This window comes from Panicum hallii, chromosome 2 (assembly GCF_002211085.1).
Source record: "Panicum hallii strain FIL2 chromosome 2, PHallii_v3.1, whole genome shotgun sequence".
NCBI classification, from domain to species: domain Eukaryota; kingdom Viridiplantae; phylum Streptophyta; class Magnoliopsida; order Poales; family Poaceae; genus Panicum; species Panicum hallii.
This window is the reverse complement of record NC_038043.1, coordinates 9,357,318-9,381,466: the sequence shown is the minus strand read 5'-3', so window position 1 is coordinate 9,381,466 and position 24,149 is coordinate 9,357,318. Positions and strand designations below refer to the sequence as shown.

General features: G+C 51.9%; 2 protein-coding genes across 2 annotated transcripts; one reads left to right on the top strand and one right to left on the bottom strand.

The window, feature by feature from the left end:
* The first annotated feature begins 11,445 nt into the window (after positions 1-11,445).
* Positions 11,446-12,223, top strand: LOC112880862. The gene is made up of 4 exons (XM_025945601.1): positions 11,446-11,559; positions 11,636-11,833; positions 11,917-12,055; positions 12,159-12,223. The coding sequence occupies exons 1-4, from the start codon at positions 11,497-11,499 to the stop codon at positions 12,221-12,223; spliced, it is 465 nt and encodes a 154-aa protein (XP_025801386.1). The 5' UTR covers positions 11,446-11,496.
* A 3,360-nt stretch (positions 12,224-15,583) lies between these two features.
* On the bottom strand, positions 15,584-21,864 carry LOC112880861. The gene is made up of 4 exons (XM_025945600.1): positions 21,639-21,864; positions 20,617-21,366; positions 19,202-20,406; positions 15,584-15,967 (listed from the first exon to the last, which is right to left on the bottom strand). Exons 1-4 carry the CDS (start codon positions 21,862-21,864, stop codon positions 15,584-15,586), a joined length of 2,565 nt encoding a protein of 854 aa, XP_025801385.1.
* Positions 21,865-24,149: the final 2,285 nt, after the last annotated feature.

Genomic DNA, 24,149 nt, shown 5'->3' with positions numbered 1-24,149 from the left:
CAAGCAGTATACTTCCTATACATGTATAGATGGTGCATGAGAGGAGGACCAAGTTCTTGCATGATCCCGTCTCCAACTCCGATTCCGATGAAATTGAAGTCGTTCCTCCACCTAAGCGCAAAAGGAAGCCAACGCCCAAAATTTCAATGAGTCGAGCTGGGCAAATGGGCGGTCCTAGCCATGCGGCACCCAGGCGTAGCTACCAAAGAGCTGCTCAACCACAAGGTGATGTGCCTCAAGAGGAGGTTCCTATCTTTGATGAGTACCCTCCACTCCAACCCTACCGGAAGTATATCATGCACAGACCGGAGTACACAAGGATCAACTTCGGTGACCCTGGAGTGAAGCGAGTGGATTACACCACAAAGCAAAGAGGTGCTGCATTTAAGGAAAGAAAGGAAAATCCTTATGATTATGAGAAGTACATCACAGATAGGAGGTTTTGGAGCAAATTTCAAGCTGATTGGTACATATCCGTCTTTATTGAGAAGAAGAATGCTATCACCGTCTCCAAGTACATCAATTGGGATGAAATGAGTGAGAAAAATAATCCAACCTTTGACTTGGTCATACGTGAATGTGAGAGGAAACACCTCTATGAATTCTTGGCCCTCAATCAAAATTGGAACAATGAGTTGGTTGCTCAATTTTGCTCCACTGCTTGGTTTGAAGGTGAGGGCAAGAATTCCTTTATTCACTTCAATCTTCAAGGGCGCGCCTTCTGGGTTTCATACAAGCAATTTGCTACTATCCTTAAGCTTGATGACACTCTAGATGAGATGGAAATTCACGATGACATCAATCCAACGGATGAACCTCTTATGACTCTCTATCGGGATGAGGATCCGGATATAGCGACGACTCATGGACTACGTCCATATATGGAGATCATGAACAGGATATTCCGGGAGACCTTGACTCCCAAGAGGGGTGATCGCACCAAGATTCATGGTACGGTCAAGAACCTTCTTCTAGCTATGGACTTTGATCACCCGCCCTTTAGTGTCTTTCACTTTTTCTGGACGGAGTTGAGGTACATGCTCCATCATGGCAGTAATCCAGTTATCTATGCTCCATACATTCAAAGGATGATTAATGCCGTGACTGGAATGGAGTTTGGATATGATGCGGTCCATGCCCCATATTGCCCACAGCCTCCCAAGGAGCAAGAGTTTCCACCAGAGGGCGAGTCTCCCCCATCAGCTCACTCTCCACCCCAGCCCACTATGGATATGCCCTCCACCTCGGTGATGCCTTCCTCTTCTAGGACTCGTCCTCGCAGGAAAGGCAATGCCTTTATTTCTGGCTTGAAAGCTCTCTTCAAAGTATGCCGCAACACCAACGATGTAGTTCGTGCTCACGCTCGGGCAAATCAGCAGAGTATTAACAGGATTGAGCGCCACCTTGGCATTGAGGAGACGGATTGGCCCTCATTTCCACCTTCTCCTCCTAGGGACTTTCCAGCTGCGTGGGAGCATTATGAAGTAGGTGATGATGATGGTGATGATGATGATGAGGATGATGAGTGATTACTGCTCCGAGCTTCCATTTGTCTTTTCTCTTTTTGGTGTTTGATGCCAAAGGGGGAGAAGATTGTATCCTAGCATTCCTAGCATTCTTATCTTTCCATCCTTTAGAGTCGTTGTGAGACTTTGGATCTATGTGAGACTTGGCTTGTATCGTATTTGAACTAAGTTGGCTTGTAATTTCTAATTTCTTTTCATGGATGATGTTTGCATGGTTGTGATCTTATTGCTTTTCTATGTTTGTGAAATCATGTGATATTACATTATCTTGGTTTTATCTCATCATGATGCTTTGACTTTATTTGGTTTGCTCATTATGAAATGAAGCCAACCCATGCCTTGAACAGAAAAATGCAAACCCGACGATTCGTTAAAATTGGAGAACGGTACCAGTTCAAGAAATGTGGTTCAAGCGAAGATAATTCTTTGTTTTATATTTTCTTTAGTCTAGGTATACCGTACTATCAAGGGGGATGTGGAAAGTGTGTGGTAGAACACAAATAAACCAAATCCGGAACCCATGCATTGAACAGAAAAATGCAAACCCGAGTGGTCCTGGCGGACAGTCCGCCAGGACACGTAAAAACAGCCTAACGGCTAGTTTTTAGTGAGGCTCTGTATATATCCCTTCGACCCCAACGGGAAATCCACCCTGCCAAACTGCATAAGCTTAGCCTCAAGCACCTTCTAAGCACTCCAAAACTCCCCAAAGTGAAACCCTAGCTTCCCCACTCCAAATCCTTGGTCTAGGGTTGGGTTTGAGCAAGATCCAAGCAAGATTCAAGTTCTTTCCCAAGAGATTCACCAGCTTTGCTGAGGGAGCAAGATCCAAGCAAGATTTAAGCGATTGTTATCACTTTTTAAGCCATTGTGATCGCTTTGGCTGATCAGCAAATGAGGAGTCCACATTTCTTAGCCTCAGTAGCCATGTAGGCCCAGGCACCCCGCGCACGCGTGCAGCAGGAACTGCCGCAGCGACCAAGATGCTCATGTTTTTCCATCGACGTCGTGTTAGCTAGATGCTTCCTGTGCGTGAGAGCTTTTGGGTAAAGGGCTGCTCCATTTATGGCTTTATTATCACAATATTTCCCGATTAACAACGCATCCTCTTCTATCGCTCCTAGTAACAGATGAGTGTGAAATTCACCAGTGACACGGACAAACTTTTTTCATTGCCTGGATAGAGAGTGTGATGTTGTGTTGTGCAACTTGCTTGCCAATTGGATGCTCACGTGATAAAGTTATGACTATTTTTTTCTCTTATCCAGTCCAATAATATATGTATATATATATATCACAACGGACATCACATGCAGTTTATATATATATATGACAATACACATTACACACATTTCATATATGACAATACTCATACAAGTCCATACAAATTCATACAAAGTTCATACAAGTTCAAATGTCCCGAGCCAGCATAAATGAACATATACAGTCCATACAAGTTTGGAAACGTTCATACAACTCACTGGGTCGGCGGCGGCGGCGGAGGCGGTGGCGGCGGGACAAACCCGTAAATAGCTTCTAAGGCATAGTCCTTTGCTTCAGAATCTTCAAGTTTCAAGAATATCTGACGCTGCTCCCAATTTAACCTGCATAAATTTAGAACAGAACGAAGTTCTTTGCCTTTGAAACCACACCTCATAGCTTTGTCACAACAATTTTCCATACTCAGTCGACCCATGAAGAGTTGTGCGGCAAATTCTTTATCTTCCATCAGGTTTGAAAAACGTTCACCGAAGCTTGAATCTGACTTGCCACTGCTGGTGGACTCTGCGTTGCATGTCATCTTCATCTTCATCTTCTTTCTGGGATTAGGCTCATTGGCTACATTATCATTGTCTACAAGATGTGTCGGCGGGGTCTCGACGACATAGTCAGGCGTAACATAGTCAAACACTGCCGCATATGTGAGCCAATGCTCTGAAATATAGTGCTCACCCGCCTGCATAAACCAAAAAAAAACTTGTGGATTGGAAGGGTATTAAGATTAAGCTAAGTTTCAGATTATGATATGGATTGCAATGCTTACCAAATGGAGTTTGACATCATTTTCCAATGCAGTAACATGTTCTTTTATATCATCGATACTCAAGTTGCAACCCACAACTTGTAGAGTTCGTGCAACTTTTTCCAGTACATCAGGATCAGTAGCTCTCCACTGATCCTTACTATCCGCAAACTTTATGTTATGCAAAGAAAGAAGGATTCTTTTTCGCGTGTCCATCGGATCAGTTGGAAACCTACAATTTATAATCCAGCTTACTTTTGACTTTCCTGTTCAAAAATAATTATAAGGATGCAGACAAACTTACATTTCATACTCCAGCTCTATCGGTCCACTTAATAATATTAAAAAAAACTTGCGTCAGAACTATTTGGAAATGTGCAAATAATTTCGTATACAAATTATAAGGACAACTAAACCTTGCAGGTGAGCTTCCACATGATTCCGACTGGGTGTTTTCCTTAACCCTTGCAGGTGAGCTTCTTTTTGACCGGGTGTTCAACTGAAAGAATGAGTCAATAAGTCATTGGGAAATTTGTATGCAAAAAACTTGTTGGATATTTGATTTAGTCCCGCCATGAATCAAGCCAACTGGACCGATTAACTTTGGAACACCTCAATTCAACTAAAACAAACCTGTGTTGGACTGGGCCTTCGAGCTGAGAGCGGCGGTACAGTCGAACACGATTCCTCAGTTGACACTGAACCGGACATACAATGGCTAGTTGTTGAAACTGATGGAACGAAGTCCTGCCAAGAAGGAAATAAAATCCATATACATTATGGATCAATGCACAAAAAAAGAGATGTCTTATTTTCTAAATACATAGCCGAGAATAATATCAATTGCATATGATACAAGTTTTTATGAACAAAACAACGTGTAATGGCGTAGGTCGAAAACACAGATTTAGGGTCTCATATGGTCGAAAATTGTTTGCCCCCCAAAAAATACAAGTAGCAATACCTATATATTGAACAAGTACAGATCACAGTCCCAGATTGCTCTATTCTCCCAGTTACTCAAGGTGTAAGCCAACCCTACTTAATTCTGGAAAGTCATCATGTAGTTGGCCACAAGGAGCACTCAGCTGATATCACAAGTGCGAAAGGGGTGTTAATTGTTGACTAAAAGCCCCAAGACATGCCTATGGTAAGTTTCTTTCGGTCTCACAAGTTACGAAAATTGTGAGAGCAACATGACAGCCAAAGGTAACAGACAACAAGCACTCTCTGCACAGCACAAAGAAATAGCGGTCAGTCAGAACTGAGGCGTCCTGGCGGACAGTCCGCCAGGCCCTCTCAGTTCTGATTGTTACAGCATAATCCTGTGTTTGTCTCCACCCGTTCTTTCGTTACTTCTAATCAAGCAAAGAGAAAATAGGGAGGTTATTAAAAAAATCAACATGCCTTGGTTACCAATCAGTCACTGAAGAATATAGCTTCTTGCTGGATCAGCCTTTTTTAGATAATTAACCTGAAATCAACATGCATAAGGTGGGATGCGAGTGGTAATGGAGAAACAAGTAGCGAGATCTTTAAAATGAATGACTTGTGTGCAACTACATTGAAAAGTCAGAGGCAGACATTCTCAGCACACGCCGGGGGCGGGGCCGCGGCGGCGGCGGCGGCGGGGGCGTAGGCCGGGGGCACGGCTGCGGCGGGGGCGCCGGCCGGGGCCGCGGGGCGGGAGAGCGGCGGCAGCGCGGGTCGGGCGGGGCCGGCCGGGGCCGCGGGGCGGGAGAGCGGCGGCGGCGCGGGCGGCGGCCGGGAACGCGGGCGGGGGTGCGGGCCGGGTGGGGGCGCGGCGTGGGCCGGGCGGGGGCGGGGGCGCGGGCCGGGGCGCGGGCGGGGGCGGCGGCCGGGAACGCGGGCGGGGGCGCGAGCCGGGGCCGCGGGGTGGGGGAGCGGCGGCGGCGCGGCGGGAGCGGCGCGGGCGCGGGCAGCGGCGGGCGTGGGCGGCCGGGAACGCGGGCGGGGGAGCGGCGGGGGCGGCGCGCCCGCGGGCCGGGCGGGGGCGCGGTGCGGCGGGCGGGGGCGCGGGGCGGGGGAGCGGCGGCGGCGCAGCGGGCCCGGGGGCGGGGGCGGCGGCTCAATCGAAGATAGCGGGGCCGGGGGCGGGGGCTTTGCCGAGTGCCGCGGATCGGAGGCACTCGGCAAACATGGGGTTTTGCCGAGCGCCAGATCTAGGGCACTCGGCAAACAAGCGGGTTTATCTCGCCCGCCCACCGCACGCCCGCCCACGCCCGCCCGCACGCTGCCGCCCACGCCCACGCCCACGGCCGCCGCCCACGCCCACGCCCGGCCGCCGCCGCCCGCGCCCGCCCACGCCCGCCCGCCGCCCACGCCCACGCCGCCCACGCCCACGCCGCCGCGCCCGCCCACGGCGCGCCCGCCCACGCCCACGCCGGCCCGCCCGCCCACGCCGCGCCCGCCCACGCCGCCCGCCCACGCCGCCGCGCCCGCACACACCGCGCCCGCCCACGCCCACGCCCGCCCGCCGCCGAGGCCGTGGGCTCGCCACCCCGAGGCCGCTGGCTCGCCGCTCCGAGGCCGCGGGCTCGCCGCCCCGAGGCCACCGACGCCGCTGCTCACACCCCGACGCCGCTGCTCCCACACAGCAGTCTTCCCAACGCCGTCTCGCCGGGGAGCGCTCCTCGGGTGCTGTTGCCGACTGTCCGTCCGCCGCCGGCAACGTCGCCTCCAGTCTAGGTGACGACCCCGCCTTGCTAGTACATAAGATGATTGCAATGCTTGTGAAGTATGTGTTCGCGTATGCCCGATAGATCTACCCCTTGTGGATTGGAGATTTGAAAAGGATATTAAAAGGAAACAATTGCTTAATTATAGTAATGATTTCGGAGTTTGTGAGTTAAGAAGTGAGCTAAACATTATTGACTCTAGGAGTGTTGAATGAAATGTTGCACACCTGCTTGGCTAGTAGATAATTTCTTATTTAAGCAAAAAGAATCTCCAAAATGATGCATGCTTTGTTTGTGAAAATCTCGATTTCTCTTGGTTGTTGATCTAAAGTGGTAAACTTTTTTTAGGTTGGCTTGAAAACTGTGTTTTATTTGTGTTCTGCTTTGTCTCATATGCAGCCAATCATCCCTCTAAGATATCTAAAAGTTTGGATCAATCCCTTGGAACGAAGGTTTTTTGGCTGGCTGAGAGGTCCTGGCGGACTGTCAGCCCTGAGTGGATTAAGAACACCAATGAATTCTTGGAACAGGCGTGGGGCGAGAATGCTAAAGGAGCGGCTAGAATTTTCTGTCCATGCAGCAAGTGTGCTAACAGGAAAAGACAAACACAGGATGTCATGGGGGAACATCTCTTCCTTAATGGATTTACGCCAAACTATACCCGGTGGATCCATCATGGTGAAGGCCATCGTAGGAGAGAGGACGTGGTCAGACCACGTGTTGAGGATTGTGATGCTGAGGCTGGTGTAGTGGACATGTTAGATGACTATCATGAGGCACACGTTGCTGAAGAACTTGTAGAGGAGGAGCCTGAGGGGTCCGCAAAGGCGTTTTACAATATGTTTGCCTCAACACAGAAACCCCTTCACGGACATACAAAAGTTTCTCATCTGGATGCCATTGGACGAGTAATGGCGTTGAAGTCGCGGTACAGCCTGAGCAGAGACACCTTTGATGGTATAGTGACAGTTATTGGCAGCCTGCTTCCAGAGGGTCACATCCTGCCAAAGAGTATGTACGAGTCACAGAAACTTCTTCGTGCACTCAAGATGCCGTATGACAAGATACATGCCTGTCCGAACGGATGTGTCCTGTTCAGGAAAGAATACGCGGAAGAAAAGTACTGTCCGAAGTGTAAATCCTCTAGGTTCTTGGAGGTTGACTCTGGTGATGGCAACAAGAGGCAGCTTGATATCCCCGTGACAATCCTACGTCACCTGCCGGCCATACCGAGGATCCAACGGCTGTACATGACTGAGGAATCCGCGAAACAGATGACATGGCATAAGAAAGGGAAACGATACAATCCTCACAAGATGGTACATGCATCAGATGGTGAAGCATGGACCTACTTTGATAGCATTCATCGGGACAAAGCCAGTGAGGCTCGTAATGTTCGTATTGCGCTGGCAACTGATGGATTCAATCCGTATGGAGCGATGGCTGCCACATACACATGTTGGCCCATGTTTCTGATTCCCCTCAATCTCCCCCAGGCATAGCATTCCAACGACAGAACGTGTTGTTATCGTTGATTATTCCTGGACACCCGGGGAAAAATATGGGTGTGTTCATGGAGCCGCTGATTGATGAATTGGTCCATGCTTGGGAGGAAGGGGTATGGACATATGATCGGGCCACAAAGACCAACTTCAAGATGCATGTTTGGTATCAATACTCTCTGCACGATTTTCTGGCGTATGGGGTCTTCTGCGGGTGGTGTGTTCACGGCAAATTCCCATGTCCGGTATGCAAGGAACGTCTTAGGTTCCTTTGGTTGCAGAAGGGTGGTAAGTATGTTGCGTTCGACAAACATCGACAGTTCCTACCTCTTGACCATCCATTCAGACGAGACATCAAAAACTTTACAAAAGGTGTTACAGTGACAGACCTCGCAAGTCTGATGAGGACTAGTGCCGAGATTCGTCAGCAGATAGATGGTCTCTTGATCAATCCAGAGGGTGGCTTTGTGGGATATAGTGAGCAACATATGTGGACTCATAAGTCGGGCTTGACTCGGCTCCCGTACTATGACGACCTGCTCCTTCCACACAACATTGATATGATGCACACTGAAAAGAATGTTGCTGAAGCACTTTGGGCAACAATCATGGATATTCCCACGAAGACAAAGGACAATGTTAAGGCTAGGTTGGATCTAGCAATATTGTGTGACAGACCAAACTTAGAAATGAGGCCTCCTGCACGAGGAAAGACATGGAGAAGGCCTAAGGCCGATTATGTCTTGAGCAAGCCCCAAAGGATAGAAGTACTACAATGGATCAAGGCGTTGATGTTCCCTGATGGCTATGCAGCTAATCTGAGTAGAAGAGTCAACTTGTCTACTTTGCGAGTCTTAGGTATGAAGAGTCATGACTACCACATATGGATTGAGCGGCTTCTTCCAGCGATGGTTCGAGGTTATGTCCCTGAGCATGTCTGGCTGGTACTTGCAGAGTTGAGCTACTTCTTCCGCACACTTTGTGCAAAGGAGTTATCACGGACCTTAGTTGCAGACTTGGAAAGAATCGCACCGGTGTTGTTATGTAAGTTGGAGAAGATCTTTCCACCCGGATTCTTTAATCCGATGGAGCATATGATATTGCATCTCCCGTATGAGGCACGAATGGGGGGTCCCGTGCAGGGTCGGTGGTGCTATCCAATTGAGAGATGCCTAAAGGTTATCCGAAAGAAATGTGGAAATAAAAGCAAAATTGAGGGTTCCATTGCCGAGGCATACATTCTGGAGGAGGTGTCGAACTTTACATCAGTATACTATGGTGACAACCTACCTAGTGTGCATAATCCACCGGCTCGTTACAATGCTAGCGAAAATGACTCGAGACTCAGCCTTTTTCAAGGTCAACTTGGAACTGCAAGTGGTTCGACCACCAAGAGGTTGAGTCATCAAGAGTGGTGTCGGATCATGCTGTATGTGTTGACCAACCTTGACGAGGTGACACCGTACATGCAACAATTTATTCAAGAATTCTGGCATCAATCAAGGGATATCACGGAGCAGGAATTAGATACCCTGCTCAAACAAGGTGCAGGAAATGGATCCCCCAATTTTATTTCTTGGTTCAAACAGAAGGTACGGTCCAATCTGGCCCGTACTTAGCTTTTCACTCTAAGTTGTTTTTACTTAGTTTGTCCAATCGTACTTGAACTTGCAGGGCGTTAGCGATGCGACCTTGAGTGCCGAGTTGAGACAGGTGGCCGGTGGCTTTGGATATAAGGTCAAGTCATATTCTAGTTATGACGTGAATGGATATCATTTTTGTACAAGCAGTCATGAGGATTGTCGACCCAATCGAAAGACCACAAATTCTGGGGTGTTTACTCCCGGCCTTGATGGGATTGAGTATTATGGAAGAATTGAAGAAATATACGAACTCAGCTACTATGGTTCGAAACCACTTAATCCTGTGATATTCAAATGTCATTGGTTTGACCCTCAAGCAATGAGACGGACGCATTCTAATGTTGGGCTAGTTGAAATTCGACAGGATTCAGTTATGACCATAGACGATGTCTATGTTGTTGCTCAACAGGCTATACAAGTTTATTATCTCCCATATGCGTGTGAAAGCAAAGAGCATCTTAAGGGTTGGTATATTGTGTATAAGACATCACCGCACGGTAGAGTACCTGTCCCTAACGATGATGATTACAACTTAGATCCAAACATATATGACGGAGAGTTCTTTCAAGAAGAGGGGCTACAAGGGTGATTCGAGATAGTATTAACCGAGGCAAACGAAATGGAAGTTGAAGCGGTTGATGATGCGGGGGAGGAGGAAGAGGTGCAGAGCGTTAAGGATTTACACATGCTAGAACGACTACAAGTAGACAATGCAAATGAAGACACCGAGTCTTCTGATCTTATTGGTTACGACATGATTGATAGTGATGATGAGGACTATGATCCAGCTAATCCCGACTACGATGAATATTTTTAGTCAATGTAAGACTATATTATTACGTATTGATGTTCTATTTTCTTCATGTATTTATCTAAGTATGTATTATATATTTATCTGTACTTATTACGTAATTATGGTTGTTGATCTAAAGTGGTAAACTTTTTTTATGTTGTCTTGAAAACTGTGTTTTATTTGTCTTCTGCTTTGTCTCATATACATCCAATCATCCCTCTAAGATATCTTAAAGTTTGGATCAATCCCTTGGAATTAAAGAAGGTTTTTTGGCTGGCTGAGAGGTCCTGGCGGACTGTCCGCCAGGAATGGCGGACAGTCCGCCAGGACAGCTCGGGATCAGCCAGCAGAACTGATCATTTTTCTTTCATCCAAAGTATCTCTTCGTGGGCCCATCATCTTATGTCCGTGGGAGGCTGTCCAAAACCCCCTATACCTCTTGGATGAAGCTCCTCTATCTCTATTCATCCACATAACACAACTCGGTTTTCTTTATGTATACCTCTTGGATGAAGCTCCTCTATCTCTCTTCATCCACATAATTATTATGTAATTATGTTCTATTTTCTTTATGTATTTATCTAAGTATGTGTTATATATTTATCTGTACTAATTAATTTTCTTTTAATTGCAGGGGATTCACCAGATATGGTGGGCCGCGGGATGAAGAAGAGTGTAGCGGCCCTTCACAAGAGGTTTTCGGGGGGAGCAGTGAGCCGACGTCCGGGGCGGCTGAGGGACCGTCTTACAGGAGGAGGAGGGGGAGTGGCAGGAGGGCGATGACACAGGCGCCGCCGGAGGAGGAGCATGCGCTCCCGGAGGAGGAGGTGCCTCCCGGAGGAGGAGGTGCCGCCGGAGGAGGAGGAGCAGGCGCTCCCGGAGGGGAGGACGAGCAGGCGGACCAGGTGGTCCACCAGGAGGGGCTAGGGACGACGAGCAGGCGGACGAGGAGGGCACGGAGGCCTCTGCTTCGTCAACCGTCTACCAGCGAGGTCCGGCGAGTCTCCCCCAGCGACCGATTCCTGAAGCAAAACGCCCGATCATAGCTCCCCAAGGGGATAAGTAAGTAAATTTACATGTTTTCAGTACATGTTTACGTTATAATTTCAATTTTGTGGTAGAAATTAAAAATTTTTATCAATCACCTGTGCAGGAACTGGATAGTTGTGGAGAGGCCCGTTGGTGCTCACAGACGCCATGTGAATGGCATCTTGGGTCTTCTGGTTAGGAATCACTTCCCTGGCCTGGTCACGTTGGCCGGAGAGCCGTGTCCGGCCTATACGTGGGAGCACTACCGGGCCGTCCCCGACATGCGGGATGTTGCCGGCAGACAGTGGCCCAACTTGGCTGAGCGAGTGAAGGGCGAGCTTTGGGTAAGTGATCAATATATCGCATTCGTTGCACATCCTTGATAATATGATTGAAATAATGATATCGTGTTTATTGCAGGATTTCTACAGACTACAGGCCGGGATGGACGCGCAGGCGGATGTGGTTGCCGAGTATCGCTGCAAAAAGCTCGTTACCGACATGTTCTACGAGCAGCGCCTCCAGTCAATCATCAACTACCACGCCGTCGTCCTTGGACAGAAGGTCACCAAGGCGCAAGCAAGAACTATGACGTTGACTGAGGAGCAGTACTTGCAGGTAAATACCAAAATTTGATTTATTTGAACATTAAGTTGGCTTAATGTCCTCTACTAATATGTCTTCTACTTGATGTCATGTAGATGGTTCCTCATTGGTGTGCCCACTTTCCTGAGTGCTGGCAGCAGATAGTTGCTAAGTGGTTATCCGACGACTGGAACGCTGTGCACCAGGAGCGTCGTGAGCACCGTCTGACTATGGCCGGTGTGCCACACCACCAAGGCAACCATAACCTGACCGAGTACGCCCAAGCATGGGTACGCGACTTTACTTGTTTTGTGGTTATTGAACTATGCATGATTTCTCATCATCTTGTTTCTCGCAGTCGGCGGCACATGGAGGGCAGCAGTGCAACAAATTCATGGCGTATGCTCTATCCCACAAGGGTAAAGCGACATCCAGCGTCAGCTACAACGTGGAGGACGGGCCCGAGGCGTACAGCAACCCGAGCATCTATACTCGCCTCAATGAGTACACATCGATGGCGAGGGAGGTCCACGGGCCAGAGTACGATCCGACCCAGGAGGATCTTGACGCTGAAATTGTCATGAAGGTCGGAGGAGGAAAGAAGCATGGACGGTACTGGATTTGCGACGGCGCGATCGACTCCTCTTCTACTCCGACTCTATCTCAGATAAAAGCACGGCAAACGAGCTCGAGCGCAGGCATCCGACCTCGTCCGGACAGTTCGACGAGCCAAGTCCAGGCACTCCAGGTTGTTGCTTGTTCATACGTTTTTTTTCTATTATATTACATAACTTCGCTTTTGTATTATTGTAATATTGGGGTAAAAATTTTGCAGGCTCAGCTGCAAGAAGAGAGGAGAGAACGTATGGAGTTGGAGGCTAGGATGAGGGCGGAGATGGAGGCCGAGCGGGAGGCTGACCGACAGAGGATGGCGAGCATGTTCGCGTACATTCAGAGTCTTGGCGCCGCGACGGGTCTACCTCCGCCACCTCCCTTCGTCACCCCACCTAGACCACCCACCGATCCGTTTTCTACTTCAGTGAGTATGCAATGTTCAATATGTCGTTTATTTTGTCGTTTCACTCATACATTTCATCTATATGTTGCAGAATCAGTCGGCGGCCTCCAATGATCCGTATATTTCTCCAAATCAGACCAACCAGAACAACTAGCCACCTTCGGCATAGATGATGGAGTTATTTGCATTTGAGACTTAGCTAGACTGAATGTACTTTGATTGTTCATGTGTACTTTGTGATATACTTGGCTACAGTGAATGTGCCTACAAAGATTGAGCCCCAGTGGATTAATTCTTGACGTCACTAGTTTTTCGCGGTAACAATCAGGCCTGAGAGTGCCTGGCGGACAGTCCGCCAGGCCTGGCGGACTGTCCGCCAGGCCTGGCGGACTGTCCGCCAGGCACTCTCAGGCCTGATTGTTACTGCATAATTCTGTGTTTGTCTCCATCCGTTCTTCATTACTTCTCCTTCTACTCAAGCAAAGAGAAAATAGTGAGGTTATAAAAAAAATATTTGCCGAGTGCTGCCTCCAGTGGCTCTCGGCAAAGAGGCAGGACGGCGCATGAAATGAACCGGATTCCTGAATCGAGGAATCCGACTCCCTGTATCGTCGTGATAGTCCCTGGATCAAGCGCTATCACATACAGAACTCATTTCAGGCATAATATCACAGTCATACTCATAAGAGGTCATTCACGGGTTTAATTATTACATAAATCCAGAGGATCTGTAGTACGGAATTTATTACAAGCCTTTCGGCTAAATCGAACAAGCAGAAAGCGCATAGCGGTAGCTAGGTCTTCGGCCGTCCTCCATCTTCGGGTTCCACCTCCACAGGCGACTTGAGCGTAGCTCGGGCCTCAGTCGTACCATCCGTCGTCGTTGGGGTCGAATTCCGGGTCGGATCCTGCATCGTACCAGGCTATCCCCAAGGATTGGGATAGGTTCACGTCACCATCCGTATGCAAGCTTTATGTGGTCTATACTACGGATATAACAGAGTTCAAGGGTAAAGCTGGGGGTTTCCCTATGCATGCAATATAATTTATATAAGAATACACATCTCCTTTCATTCCTGACTCGGGCCTTCCGGCATTCCGGACTCCCGATCACACACACCTTCCAACACCACCAAGTCGATGCGAGGACTCCCTCTCCTCGCATCTCAACTGCCCCCTGGCAGGACAATATTCTAGAGGGAGGTAGAAATCATGAGTAACACTAACTAATAAGAGCAACAGAGGAGTAGGGATGTCCATAACCGAGGACGCGGCTATACGTATAGTTTTCACCCTGCAGGGGTTGTACACCTGGTCCCACTCGAATCGACACTAGCCGGAGATCAGCCGACTAGTATACGAAACACCGGTCTACGAAACGGAAATAGGAGCCACGGCACCATCCGGCTTTCCCGGGTCTTGGGCGCATCCTCCCGCGAGAGGTCGCCCCGGGACTGTGAAGCCTCCCTGCGTCTCGGGGAACGTGAGGTCATCACCTCCTTCCCCTGCACCGATACTCGATCCTCCTACCGGCTTGGTACCGCGCTTGCTAAGTCCGGACCGGGCCCACCCTCATAATGGGTAAGTGGTGTGCACGCTTACAAAGTCCCACAAGTCATGGTTACTCTCACCCGGTCCTTATCTGCCGGAGCGGGCATCTTCGTCACACGCGTATCCACCACGGTGGTCCGCAACTGCACCCTTAACGGGTGCCCCAAACACCTCACACGAAAACAAAACTGTACCCGCCACAGGTACTCCGTAGGGTGTGCCAAGATACACACCCCAAGCCCTCGATCCACGATCGAGTTAGGTCGCCCACTCCCGGCTAAGCCCTAATCACCAACTCCTGATGGGAACCTCTTCACACACGCCAAGACTATCCACCCATATCCCACACAAACACATTCAAGGGTTTACAAGGCGTTTCATATAATGAACGAATAAGATGGTTGACAAGGAGTTGGGTTCGTAAAGAGGCCATGCAGGTTTATCTCGATATATATATATATACACATACAGCAATAGCATATCTACAAGCAAATGCCTAATAGGAGTTCAATTCGTAGATGGGCGTGAACCTGGCGTCTCCTCGAAGTCCTCCTGAGTCTCCGGGTAGTCCTGGTCGTCGGTCAGCTCCTCGCGGACGGGTCCTATTCGTAAATACGAGTAAGAGTAGGGTCCAAAGTGCAAAAGTGCACAAAAGGTTGCAAATAAATCCAAATCATCAAAAACCTACTCTAACAGGTGGCTCATGATTTTAGAAGAATTATGAAACTGGTTTCATAATTTTCGGAGGTCCGGATAATTTATTATGAATTTTCTAAGGAAAAATCTATTTCTGAAATTAATAAAGGATTTTCAGAAAAGAAAGCCTGAAAACAGGGACACGTGGCAGCACCAGGGTGTGCCACGTGGCATGCTGACGCCATCATGACGTCAGCAGAGGGGGTCCCGGGTGATGACGTCAGCAGTGGGCCCTGCTGACGTCAGCGTTGACCGGTCAACGTACTAACGGTCAATGGTCAAGGGGGCTGTGGTCAGCGGGCCCCACCGGTCAGCCTCAGCACGAGGCTGACAGGTGGGCCCCTCGGGTCAGACCGGAAAAGAAAAAGGAAAGGGGTTTTGGTCTGGCTCGGTTTTGGGCCAAAAGAGGTGATGGGCCGGCTCGAGGCCCATCGGCTCGGCTCAGGCACACAGGGGCAGCTCGGCCTGCGGCTCAGCAGGCCGGCTCGGGCGAACGGGCTGGCTACGCGTGCGGCTGGCTAGGCTCGGCTCGGCTCGGATTCAACGCAGGCCGTTCCTTCCTCCGTGGGCTGGGCCTTCTCTTTCCTTCCTCCTCTTCTCTTCTGGCTGGGCTGGCGCTTCACCTCCTCCTCCTCGCGGGCCGGCGGCGCCGTCTTCTTTCTTCTCACTGACAGGGCGGGCCCAGGCGTCAGCGTCCGCGGGATCCGGTGTGGCGGCCCGGATCCGGTGCAGCGGTGCAGGTGCGTGTGCGTGTGTGTGGCGCCCGAGGGCGCGTGCGGTGCGAGCTCCCGGAGGGTGCTCGGGGAAATGCCCCAGTGACCTGGCCGCGACGCGAACGCGACGTCCGGTCGCGTCGCGGGGGTGATCGCGCACGGCGTGGCCGTGGCGTGGGTGTGGCGAGGCTGGGCCAAGGCACGGCAGCAGCACGGCTCGGGCTCGAGCTGGGGGTGCGCACACACGCGCGCGGTGCCTGGCTGGCCAGGGCCGCGGCGTGGCCGTGCCGTGCGCGGGGCACCGGCACCCCGGGCCCGCGGCACGACGGCGGCGGCAGAGGGCGACGGCGTTCGCGGGAGTGAGCAGCGGCGCGACGGGCTCCTGCAAGAAAAGTGGCACGGCGGCCGGAGGGGAGCGGGGGTCCCTAAGGCTCCTACAGAGGGCTCATCGGCTCGGCCGGCAGCAGCGGGGAAGGGAAAAAGGGCGGCGGCCGTGGTGCTCACCGGCGGGCTGAGGAAGAGGGGACTTGGGGCTGCGGAGAGGCGAGGCAGGTGGGTTGATGCCGTGCAGGGTGAGCAGCAACGTCGACGTGGACGATCGGGGCGCCGGCTCGGTGAAGCTCCGGTGCGGCGGCGGTGTCCTCCTCCTCGCGCAGCTCCGGGCGGCGGCGTCCTCCGGGCTCCTCTCCTCCTTCTCCTCCTCTCCCTTCACTTCTCCTCGGGTGCGACGGCGGATTGGGGAAAATGGCGCAGGTGTTTAGGGTTCCGGGGTGGTGGCCGAGGGCTTCTTATGGGGCGGTCCTAGGGCTTGGGACCGGCGGCGGCTGGGCTTTTGGGCGTCCGTGCCGGGACGCGTGGCGGCTCCATGGCGCGGCTAGGGTTAGGGCTCGGCTGCGCGGGCGGCCGAGGCGCGGGGGAAAAAGGGGAGCGCGCGCGGGCGGTTGCGGCGGCTGTCGCGGAGCGGGGACAGGGGAGCGCGGCTGCCAGGTGACGCAAGGGGAGCGGGGCCGCGGCCGGGGGAGAAAGGAGAAAAGGGAGCGGGCGGTTGCGGCTCCCGCGTCGCGACACGGGGCGGAGCGACGCGAGCCAGGAGAGGGCGCGGGCGAGAGGAAGGGGAAAGCTGACGGGTGGGTCCCGCCCGTCAGCTGCCCCGGGCGAAGGAAGAGGGAGAGAGCGAAATGCTTCGCGGTATGGGTTGGGCCGGCTCACGTGGGCTGGTTCGCGCGCGGGGAAAGAAGAGAGAAGGCAGATGGGCTCGGGTTGCGTGGGCTGGTGGCCCATGGGGGTATTTAGGGTTTAGAAGTTTAGATTTGAATTTGAATGCCCATTCCAAATTCAAATCTCACACAAAGAAATCAAACAAATTCGAAAATCCAATTCAAGTAAGATGCAATAGCTATTCAAATCTAGTCCATTCACAAAAATTTTGAAATCCCCAAATTTTGTTAAACAATCTCTATAATTTCTAACATGGAATATTACAGACTCCCCCCCTCACAAGAATCTCGTCCCCGAGATTAAAGGTTTACCTGGTCCTCGAAAAGGTGTGGGTATTTCTCTTTCAGATCGGACTCCTTCTCCCAAGTGGCTTCCCGTTCAGTGTGATTATTCCAGAGAACCTTGCAATAGGGAATGGAGGTCCTCCTAGTCTCTTTATCTGCCCGGGCTAGAATCTTCACGGGGTACTCAACATACTCAAGCGTTTCCTGCAAGTCCACTGCCTCTGGGGGTGTTGTCTCATCCGGTACCCGCAAGCATTTGCGTAACTGGGATACGTGGAAAACTGGATGCACTCCAGCAAGCTCTTCTGGTAGCTTTAGTTTGTACGCCAAACCTCCGATCCTTTGAATGATTGGATACGGTCCAACGAACCTCGGGGCTAGCTTCCCGTTGACATGAAACCTCTTGGTACCTCGGAGTGGTGACACCTTCAGGTATACGTGGTCTCCGACCTCGAACGAGAGGTCTCTCCTCCTCTTGTCGGCGTAGCTCTTCTGTCTGCTCTGCGCTATTTCAGGTTCTCCCTGATCTTGGCGACATTCTCCTCAGCCTCTAATATAGAGTCTGGACCAAAATACGATCTCTCTCCGGTTTCTGACCACATCAGAGGTGTTCTGCATTTTCTGCCATAAAGTGCCTCGAAAGGTGACATTCGCAAACTGGCCTGATGGCTGTTGTTGTACGTGAACTCAGCATAGGGCAAACTCTTCTCCCAATCACTCCGTAGGCTAGCACACATGCTCTAAGCAAGTCCTCGAGTATCTGGTTCACTCTCTCGGTCTGCCCGTCGGTTTGGGGGTGAAAGGCGGTGCTGTAATCTAGCTGAGTCCCTAGGGATTTGTGCAAACTCTGCCAGAATTTTGCGGTGAATTGAGGGCCTCGATCTGATACTATGCTTCGTGGTGCCCCGTGGAGTTTCAGAATGTTCTCTATGTACAGTTCGGATAGTCGGCTCACGGGGTACGTGGTCTTGACGGGGATAAAATGTGCCACTTTGGTTAGGCGATCAACGATTACCCAAATGGAGTCATTGCCCTTCAGAGTCCGGGGTAACCCTGTTATGAAGTCCATGCAGATATCGTCCCACTTCCATACGGGAATGTCAAGTGGTTTCAGCAAACCGGCAGGGCGCTGGTGTTCTGCCTTGACTCTTCTACAAATGTCACACTTAGCCACGAACTCGGCTATGTCCGTTCTCATGTCGTTCCACCAGAAACGGTCCTTCAGGTCTTGGTACATCTTCGTACATCCTGGGTGTATGGCGTACTTGGAGTTATGCGCTTCATCCAGAATCTCGGCACGGATCCCTTGATCCTGGGGTACGCATATGCGATCTTTCAGCCATATGGTTCCTTGGTCGTCGACCCGGTAGTCGGTCGCTTTCCCGTCTCGCATTGCTCGCTTGAGCTTCTGAAGTTCCGGGCATCGTCGCTGTGCTTGCCTGATTCGATCTTCCAGATCATACTTGACTGTCATTGTGTTCAGGTGCCCTTGTTCTACTATTTCTAACTTCAGTCTCTCGAGTTCATCGCACAGAGCAGGCTGTTCCTCTCGAACTAGCAGATTGCTGCAATAGAGCTTCCTGCTCAAGGCGTCCGCTACGACGTTAGCCTTGCCGGGGTGATACTGAATGTTCAGGTCGTAGTCCTTGATCAGCTCTAACCATCTCCTCTGTCTCATATTCAGCTCTGCCTGAGTAAAGAAATACTTTAGGCTCTTGTGGTCGGTATAGATATCGCACTTGTTGCCAATAAGGTAGTGCCTCCAAATCTTCAAGGCGTGCACAACAGCTGCGAGTTCAAGGTCGTGGGTAGGGTAGTTCTCTTCGTGTTTCCGCAACTGCCGGGAGGCATACGCCACAACTTTGCCATCTTGCATCAGCACACAACCCAAGCCTTGACGAGAAGCGTCACAATAGACTACGAAGTCCTTCCGGATGTCCGGAAGAGTGAGAACTGGAGTGGTTGTAAGTCGGGACTTGAGCTCTTGAAAGCTGGCTTCGCACTTGGGTGACCATACGAACGGCACGTTGCTCTTGAGTAGCTCGGTCATGGGCTTGGCAATCTTGGAAAAGTTCTCGATGAATCGCCGGTAGTAACCTGCCAAACCCAGGAAGCTTCGGATGTCGGTAACGCTCTTCGGCTGTTGCCACTCGGACACTGCTTCGATCTTCTCGGGATCTACGGCAACCCCGTCTGCAGTTAACACGTGGCCTAGGAAAGCAACCTTCTCTAGCCAAAACTCGCATTTGCTGAACTTAGCATACAGCTGGTTCTGTCTTAACCTCTCGAGTACTACCCTCAGGTGCTCAGCGTGTTCTTCGGCTGTCTCGGAGTAGACTAAGATGTCGTCGATGAAGACTACGATGAACTTATCCAGTTCCTCCATGAACACCTTGTTCATCATGTTCATAAAGTAGGCGGGTGCGTTGGTCAGTCCGAAAGATACTACGGTGAACTCGTACTGGCCATACCTGGTCACGAACGCTGTCTTCGGGATATCGCTTTCCCGAATCTTCATCTGATGGTATCCGGATCTCAGATCGATCTTGCTGAAGAATTTGGCCTTTCTCAACTGGTCAAGCAGATCATTGATTCTGGGCAACGGGTACTTGTTCTTAATGGTCACGGCGTTCAGCGATCGGTAGTCGATGCATAGCCTCATGGTTCCGTCCTTCTTCCTTACGAACAACACGGGTGATCCCCATGGCGATGCACTGGGCCTGATGTATTGTTTATCCAGCAGATCCTTCGACTGATTCTTCAACTCGGTGAGTTCTTCCGCGGACATGCGGTAGGGTCGCTTCGCGATCGGTGCCGTCCCTGGCACGAGGTCAATCACGAACTCGACATCCCTGTCCGGTGGTAGGCCTGGCAGCTCCTCGGGAAACACATCAGGATACTCGCAAATTACCGGTACATCTTCGAGTGTCCGCTTCTCCAAGCTGTTCAAATTGTACACCTGAGGTACATCTCGGGACTTCAACGGTTCCACTTCGACCTTCTTCCCACTAGGGTGTTCCAGGGTCACCAATCTGGGTGAGCAAGAGATGACACCCTTATGTGCTGTCAACCAATCCATTCCCAAAATAACATCTATCCCTTCTGACGGCAGTACTGTCAGGTCAGCTGTGAATGGCAGTCCCTGAATCATGATCTTCACTCCTTTACATGCTAATGTGCACCTATGATCCCCCAGCGGGGAGCTAGTGATGATAGGATGGCTTCTCGGGGTCATCGGTAGGGATTTTTGTGCAACACACTTAGAAGAGATGTAGGAGCAAGTGGCTCCAGAGTCAAATAACACCAAGGCTTTAGAGCCGTCGATAAGATACTCACCTGTCACGATGTCGGGGGCATCCCGGGCTTCCTCCTCAGTCAGGTGGGTGAGGCGGCCACGGTCTGCGGAGCGCGGAGCTTGAGCGGGCCTGCCGGTGGAGCCAGGCGCGCGAGCTGGGGTCGAGGTCTTCTTCTCGGGGCACTCATAGGACTTGTGGCCCGGTTTGTTGCAGGTGAAGCAAACAAACGGCGTCGAGCCACTGTTGGTCCTCTGTGCCGGCTGCTGGCGGTGGTAGTTGCCTCCTCCCTGGTTCTGTCCTCCGTGGGTCCTGTTGCTGGAGTAGTGGTTGCCTCCTCCACCGAAGCTCCTGCTCGGCTGACTGGAGCCAGGACGGAAACCGCTCCTTGGTGGCAGAGGTGGCGCGTTCCTTGTCTTCTGGAAGGGCCGGTCTCGTACCTGGTGGTCAGTCTGGCGCTTCTTGTTGCGCTGACGGTCCTCCCATCCTAGTCTCTCCCTCTCCACAGCAATGGCACGGTTGACCAAGCTGCGAAGGGATGGGTACTCGCATCCCGTCACGATCTGACGGATGCCGTGGTGCAGTCCTCGAAGAAACCAGAACTGTTTCTTCTCCTCGGTGTTGGTGTCATCTGCAGCGTACCTCATCATCTTGGTGAAGTGACGCTCGTACTCCTCCACCCTCATCGTACCCTGGGTCATGGTACGGAACTCCTGAGCCTTCTGGATCATCACTTGCCGGGGCACGTGCTGCTCACGGAACGCCCTGGCAAACTCCTCCCACGAGATGTGTGCTGGGTCATGGTGGGAGTCGCAGTAACTGTCCCACCACGACTTGGCGGTACCCTCAAGCTGGTGGACGGCGAGTGCGACGCACTCCTCGTCGGTGCAGTTGGTGAGGTCCAACTTGGTCTCGATCACCCTCAGCCAGTCATCGGCTTCCAAGGGGTCCTCGGCGTAGCTGAAGGTCGGGGCTTTCAGGCGGATGAACCTCTCGATCTTGCGCTGGAGGTCCTCTTCGGGCGGGCCATGGCGGTTGGCCCCATGGTTCCTCTGGTCGACTGACTCGGCCAGGCGCTGAAGAAGCTGCGTCTGCCTGTCCATGATCTCTGCGAGTGTTGGCGGTGGTGGCGGTGGCTGCTGTGCTGGCTCAGCGTCGATCTCCTCATCGACCCCCTCCTCACCAGCTTCGTCTCCACGGCGTGCCTCTCCAAAGGCGCGGGGTGCGGCACCCGCGGCAGGTCCCCTGCCTCTTCCACGCCCTGCTGCCGGGGCACGTGCTGGGGCAGCATGTCCGCGCCCACGGCCAAACGGGCGACCTCGTCCGCGTGCTTCGGCTGCGGCTTCCTCCTGGGCGGCTTGCTCGAAACGAGCCATCAAGCGATCAGACCTCCGGATCGACATTTCCTGTATAGGGTGAAGGGGGAAGTTCTCTTGCGTAAACGCCGGCACTCACCACCCAAAATAAAAGAATACACACAAAGGCAAATATGCCAATTATCCGAGAAAAATGCAAGAATAAAGGCAATAATGTTTTAAAATGAGAATAATGATCGAACAAAATAATGCGAGAATGAAGAGTCATAACGTCCATCCATTCAGACATCAAACAGGCAGTACAAGGAATCACCGGTGTTATCTCGAGGTCAACACGAAAGCCTTCAAGATAACACCCCCAACTCACACTCTAAGAATACATCATGAATGTTTACAAAAGAGTGGTGACTCCTATCGTGTCTACCTAGACTCGCGACATCATAGGACGCTAGCCGGAAACATGACATCGGCTCAAAACACGACTCATGAGAATCTCTCGCCGGAATGGACCATCGGCGGCTACCTACCTTACACCTACTCCTACCTAAGACACCAACTCACGCCCTAATAGAAGGTGACGCGTGGCTTCTTATAGGTCAGCACGCGCTTGTACGCTTCTGGGTAGTCCTCCGGGAAGATGGCGTCGATGGCGGCGACGGCCTCCACCACCTCCTCGGTCTCGATCGCGGGCGGCATCTCCTCGTGGGGGCACAGGTGTAGGCGAAGCTCTGTGGGGATGAGCTTGAAATCCTCCTTCCTCACCAGGGGCTGTCTCTCCTCGGGTAGCTGATTCCTCAGCTCGTGGATCTCGTCGACGCGGATGGAGTCGGAAATCTCCCACGTCTGCAAGGCGCGTGCGGCCTTGTCGTGGAGGTACACGGCGGTGCGGGTCAGCAAGGCGATGTTCTTCTTGTTCCTCTCCAGCCGGGTCTCCAGCTCCTTCACCCGGTCCTCGGTCTTGGCCTCGAAGTAACCGTGCAGGGTCATGAAGTCCTGCTGGTCGTCCACCTGAGTCTGCAGCTGGCGGCACTCGGCCTCACTGTCGGTGGCTCGGTCTTTGAGCTTGCTGATGGTGTCGAGATAGTCCTTCTCCTTGAGCTTCCACTCGGCCTTCTCCTCCCGGAGCTTCTGGAGCTCGGTCTCGGTCTGGAGTAGCTTGGCTTCGGCGGCCGTCCTCAGCTGGGTCTCCGTCTGACGCATCAATTGCGCCTCCATGTAGTTCCTTTGGTTGCGACGGGCCTCTCTCTGAGCCGTGGTGTAGAGCTGGTTCCACCCCTGAATCTCATGCTGCAGGACGTAGATGTGCCTCACACTGTCGTAGAAACCCAGGTGTAGCTGATCGCTCTCCGAGGAGAGGTTCACAGCTAGGTGGTCCAGGTCGTAGAGGTAAGAGCCGGTGGTGTGGATCATGGGCTGGTCCCCTCCGGTCTCCTGAACCGGGGCAGAGTACATCTCCAGGTAGACGGCCTCGGGATCCTCATTGGGTAGGACGGACCGAGGTAGCAGGCGGAAAGAGGAGTCGGCGAACTTGGTCTGCCAGAACTGGGCGAGCAGCTCCATCGTCATCTTCCGAGCGGCTGACTGGACAGCGGTCTCGGTGAGTACACCGAAGCTGCGGATCATCTTGCCCCCGAAGGCGGGCACTGCGGGGTCTGGCAAGACGACGAGCGTGGCCATCTTGGAGTAGTATGGGGGAGCGGTGGTCGACTTCAGGGAAAGCTTGATGTAGGCTAGGTCGATGCCGATGTGCTCCACCACCCGCTCGAACCACCTGAAGACGCCTCTCTGGTGGTATTCCTCGTACAGCGCGAGGTCGTGGGTCACGCTCTCCATCGTAGTTGCCATCGCGGTTGCTACCCTGCGTAGGAACGCGAGAATTGAGTCAGCGTAGGTAAGAGAGTAACTCAAGAGTGGAGGAAAACTGAGTCAAGGTGTCGACGGAAAATAGTCCAAGGTATTATAATAAGTGGATGGAATCGTATAGATTTCCCTAGGTCTACCGACCATGTCTAAGGCTCGTGCTACGGTCAAGCATGGCTCTGATACCAACTGAAATGAACCGGATTCCTGAATCGAGGAATCCGACTCCCTGTATCGTCGTGATAGTCCCTGGATCAAGCGCTATCACATACAGAACTCATTTCAGGTATAATATCACAGTCATACTCATAAGAGGTCATTCACGGGTTTAATTATTACATAAATCCAGAGGATCTGTAGTACGGAATTTATTACAAGCCTTTCGGCTAAATCGAACAAG

Excerpts from the sequence above, each read along its gene's own strand:
- LOC112880862 (XM_025945601.1), top strand. The coding sequence starts at position 11,497 with ATGCGGGATGTTGCCGGCAGACAGTGGCCCAACTTGGCTGAGCGAGTG. Across the intron at positions 11,834-11,916 it reads CTGAGGAGCAGTACTTGCAG|ATGGTTCCTCATTGGTGTGC; the intron begins GTAAATACCAAA and ends GATGTCATGTAG. Across the intron at positions 12,056-12,158 it reads CGGTGTGCCACACCACCAAG|TCGGCGGCACATGGAGGGCA; the intron begins GCAACCATAACC and ends TGTTTCTCGCAG.
- LOC112880861 (XM_025945600.1), bottom strand. The coding sequence starts at position 21,864 with ATGCTGCCCCAGCACGTGCCCCGGCAGCAGGGCGTGGAAGAGGCAGGG. Across the intron at positions 21,367-21,638 it reads CTTCTTCAGCGCCTGGCCGA|CACACATCTCGTGGGAGGAG; the intron begins GTCAGTCGACCA and ends ACCATGACCCAG. Across the intron at positions 20,407-20,616 it reads TGCCCCCGACATCGTGACAG|CTGACCTGACAGTACTGCCG; the intron begins GTGAGTATCTTA and ends TGCCATTCACAG.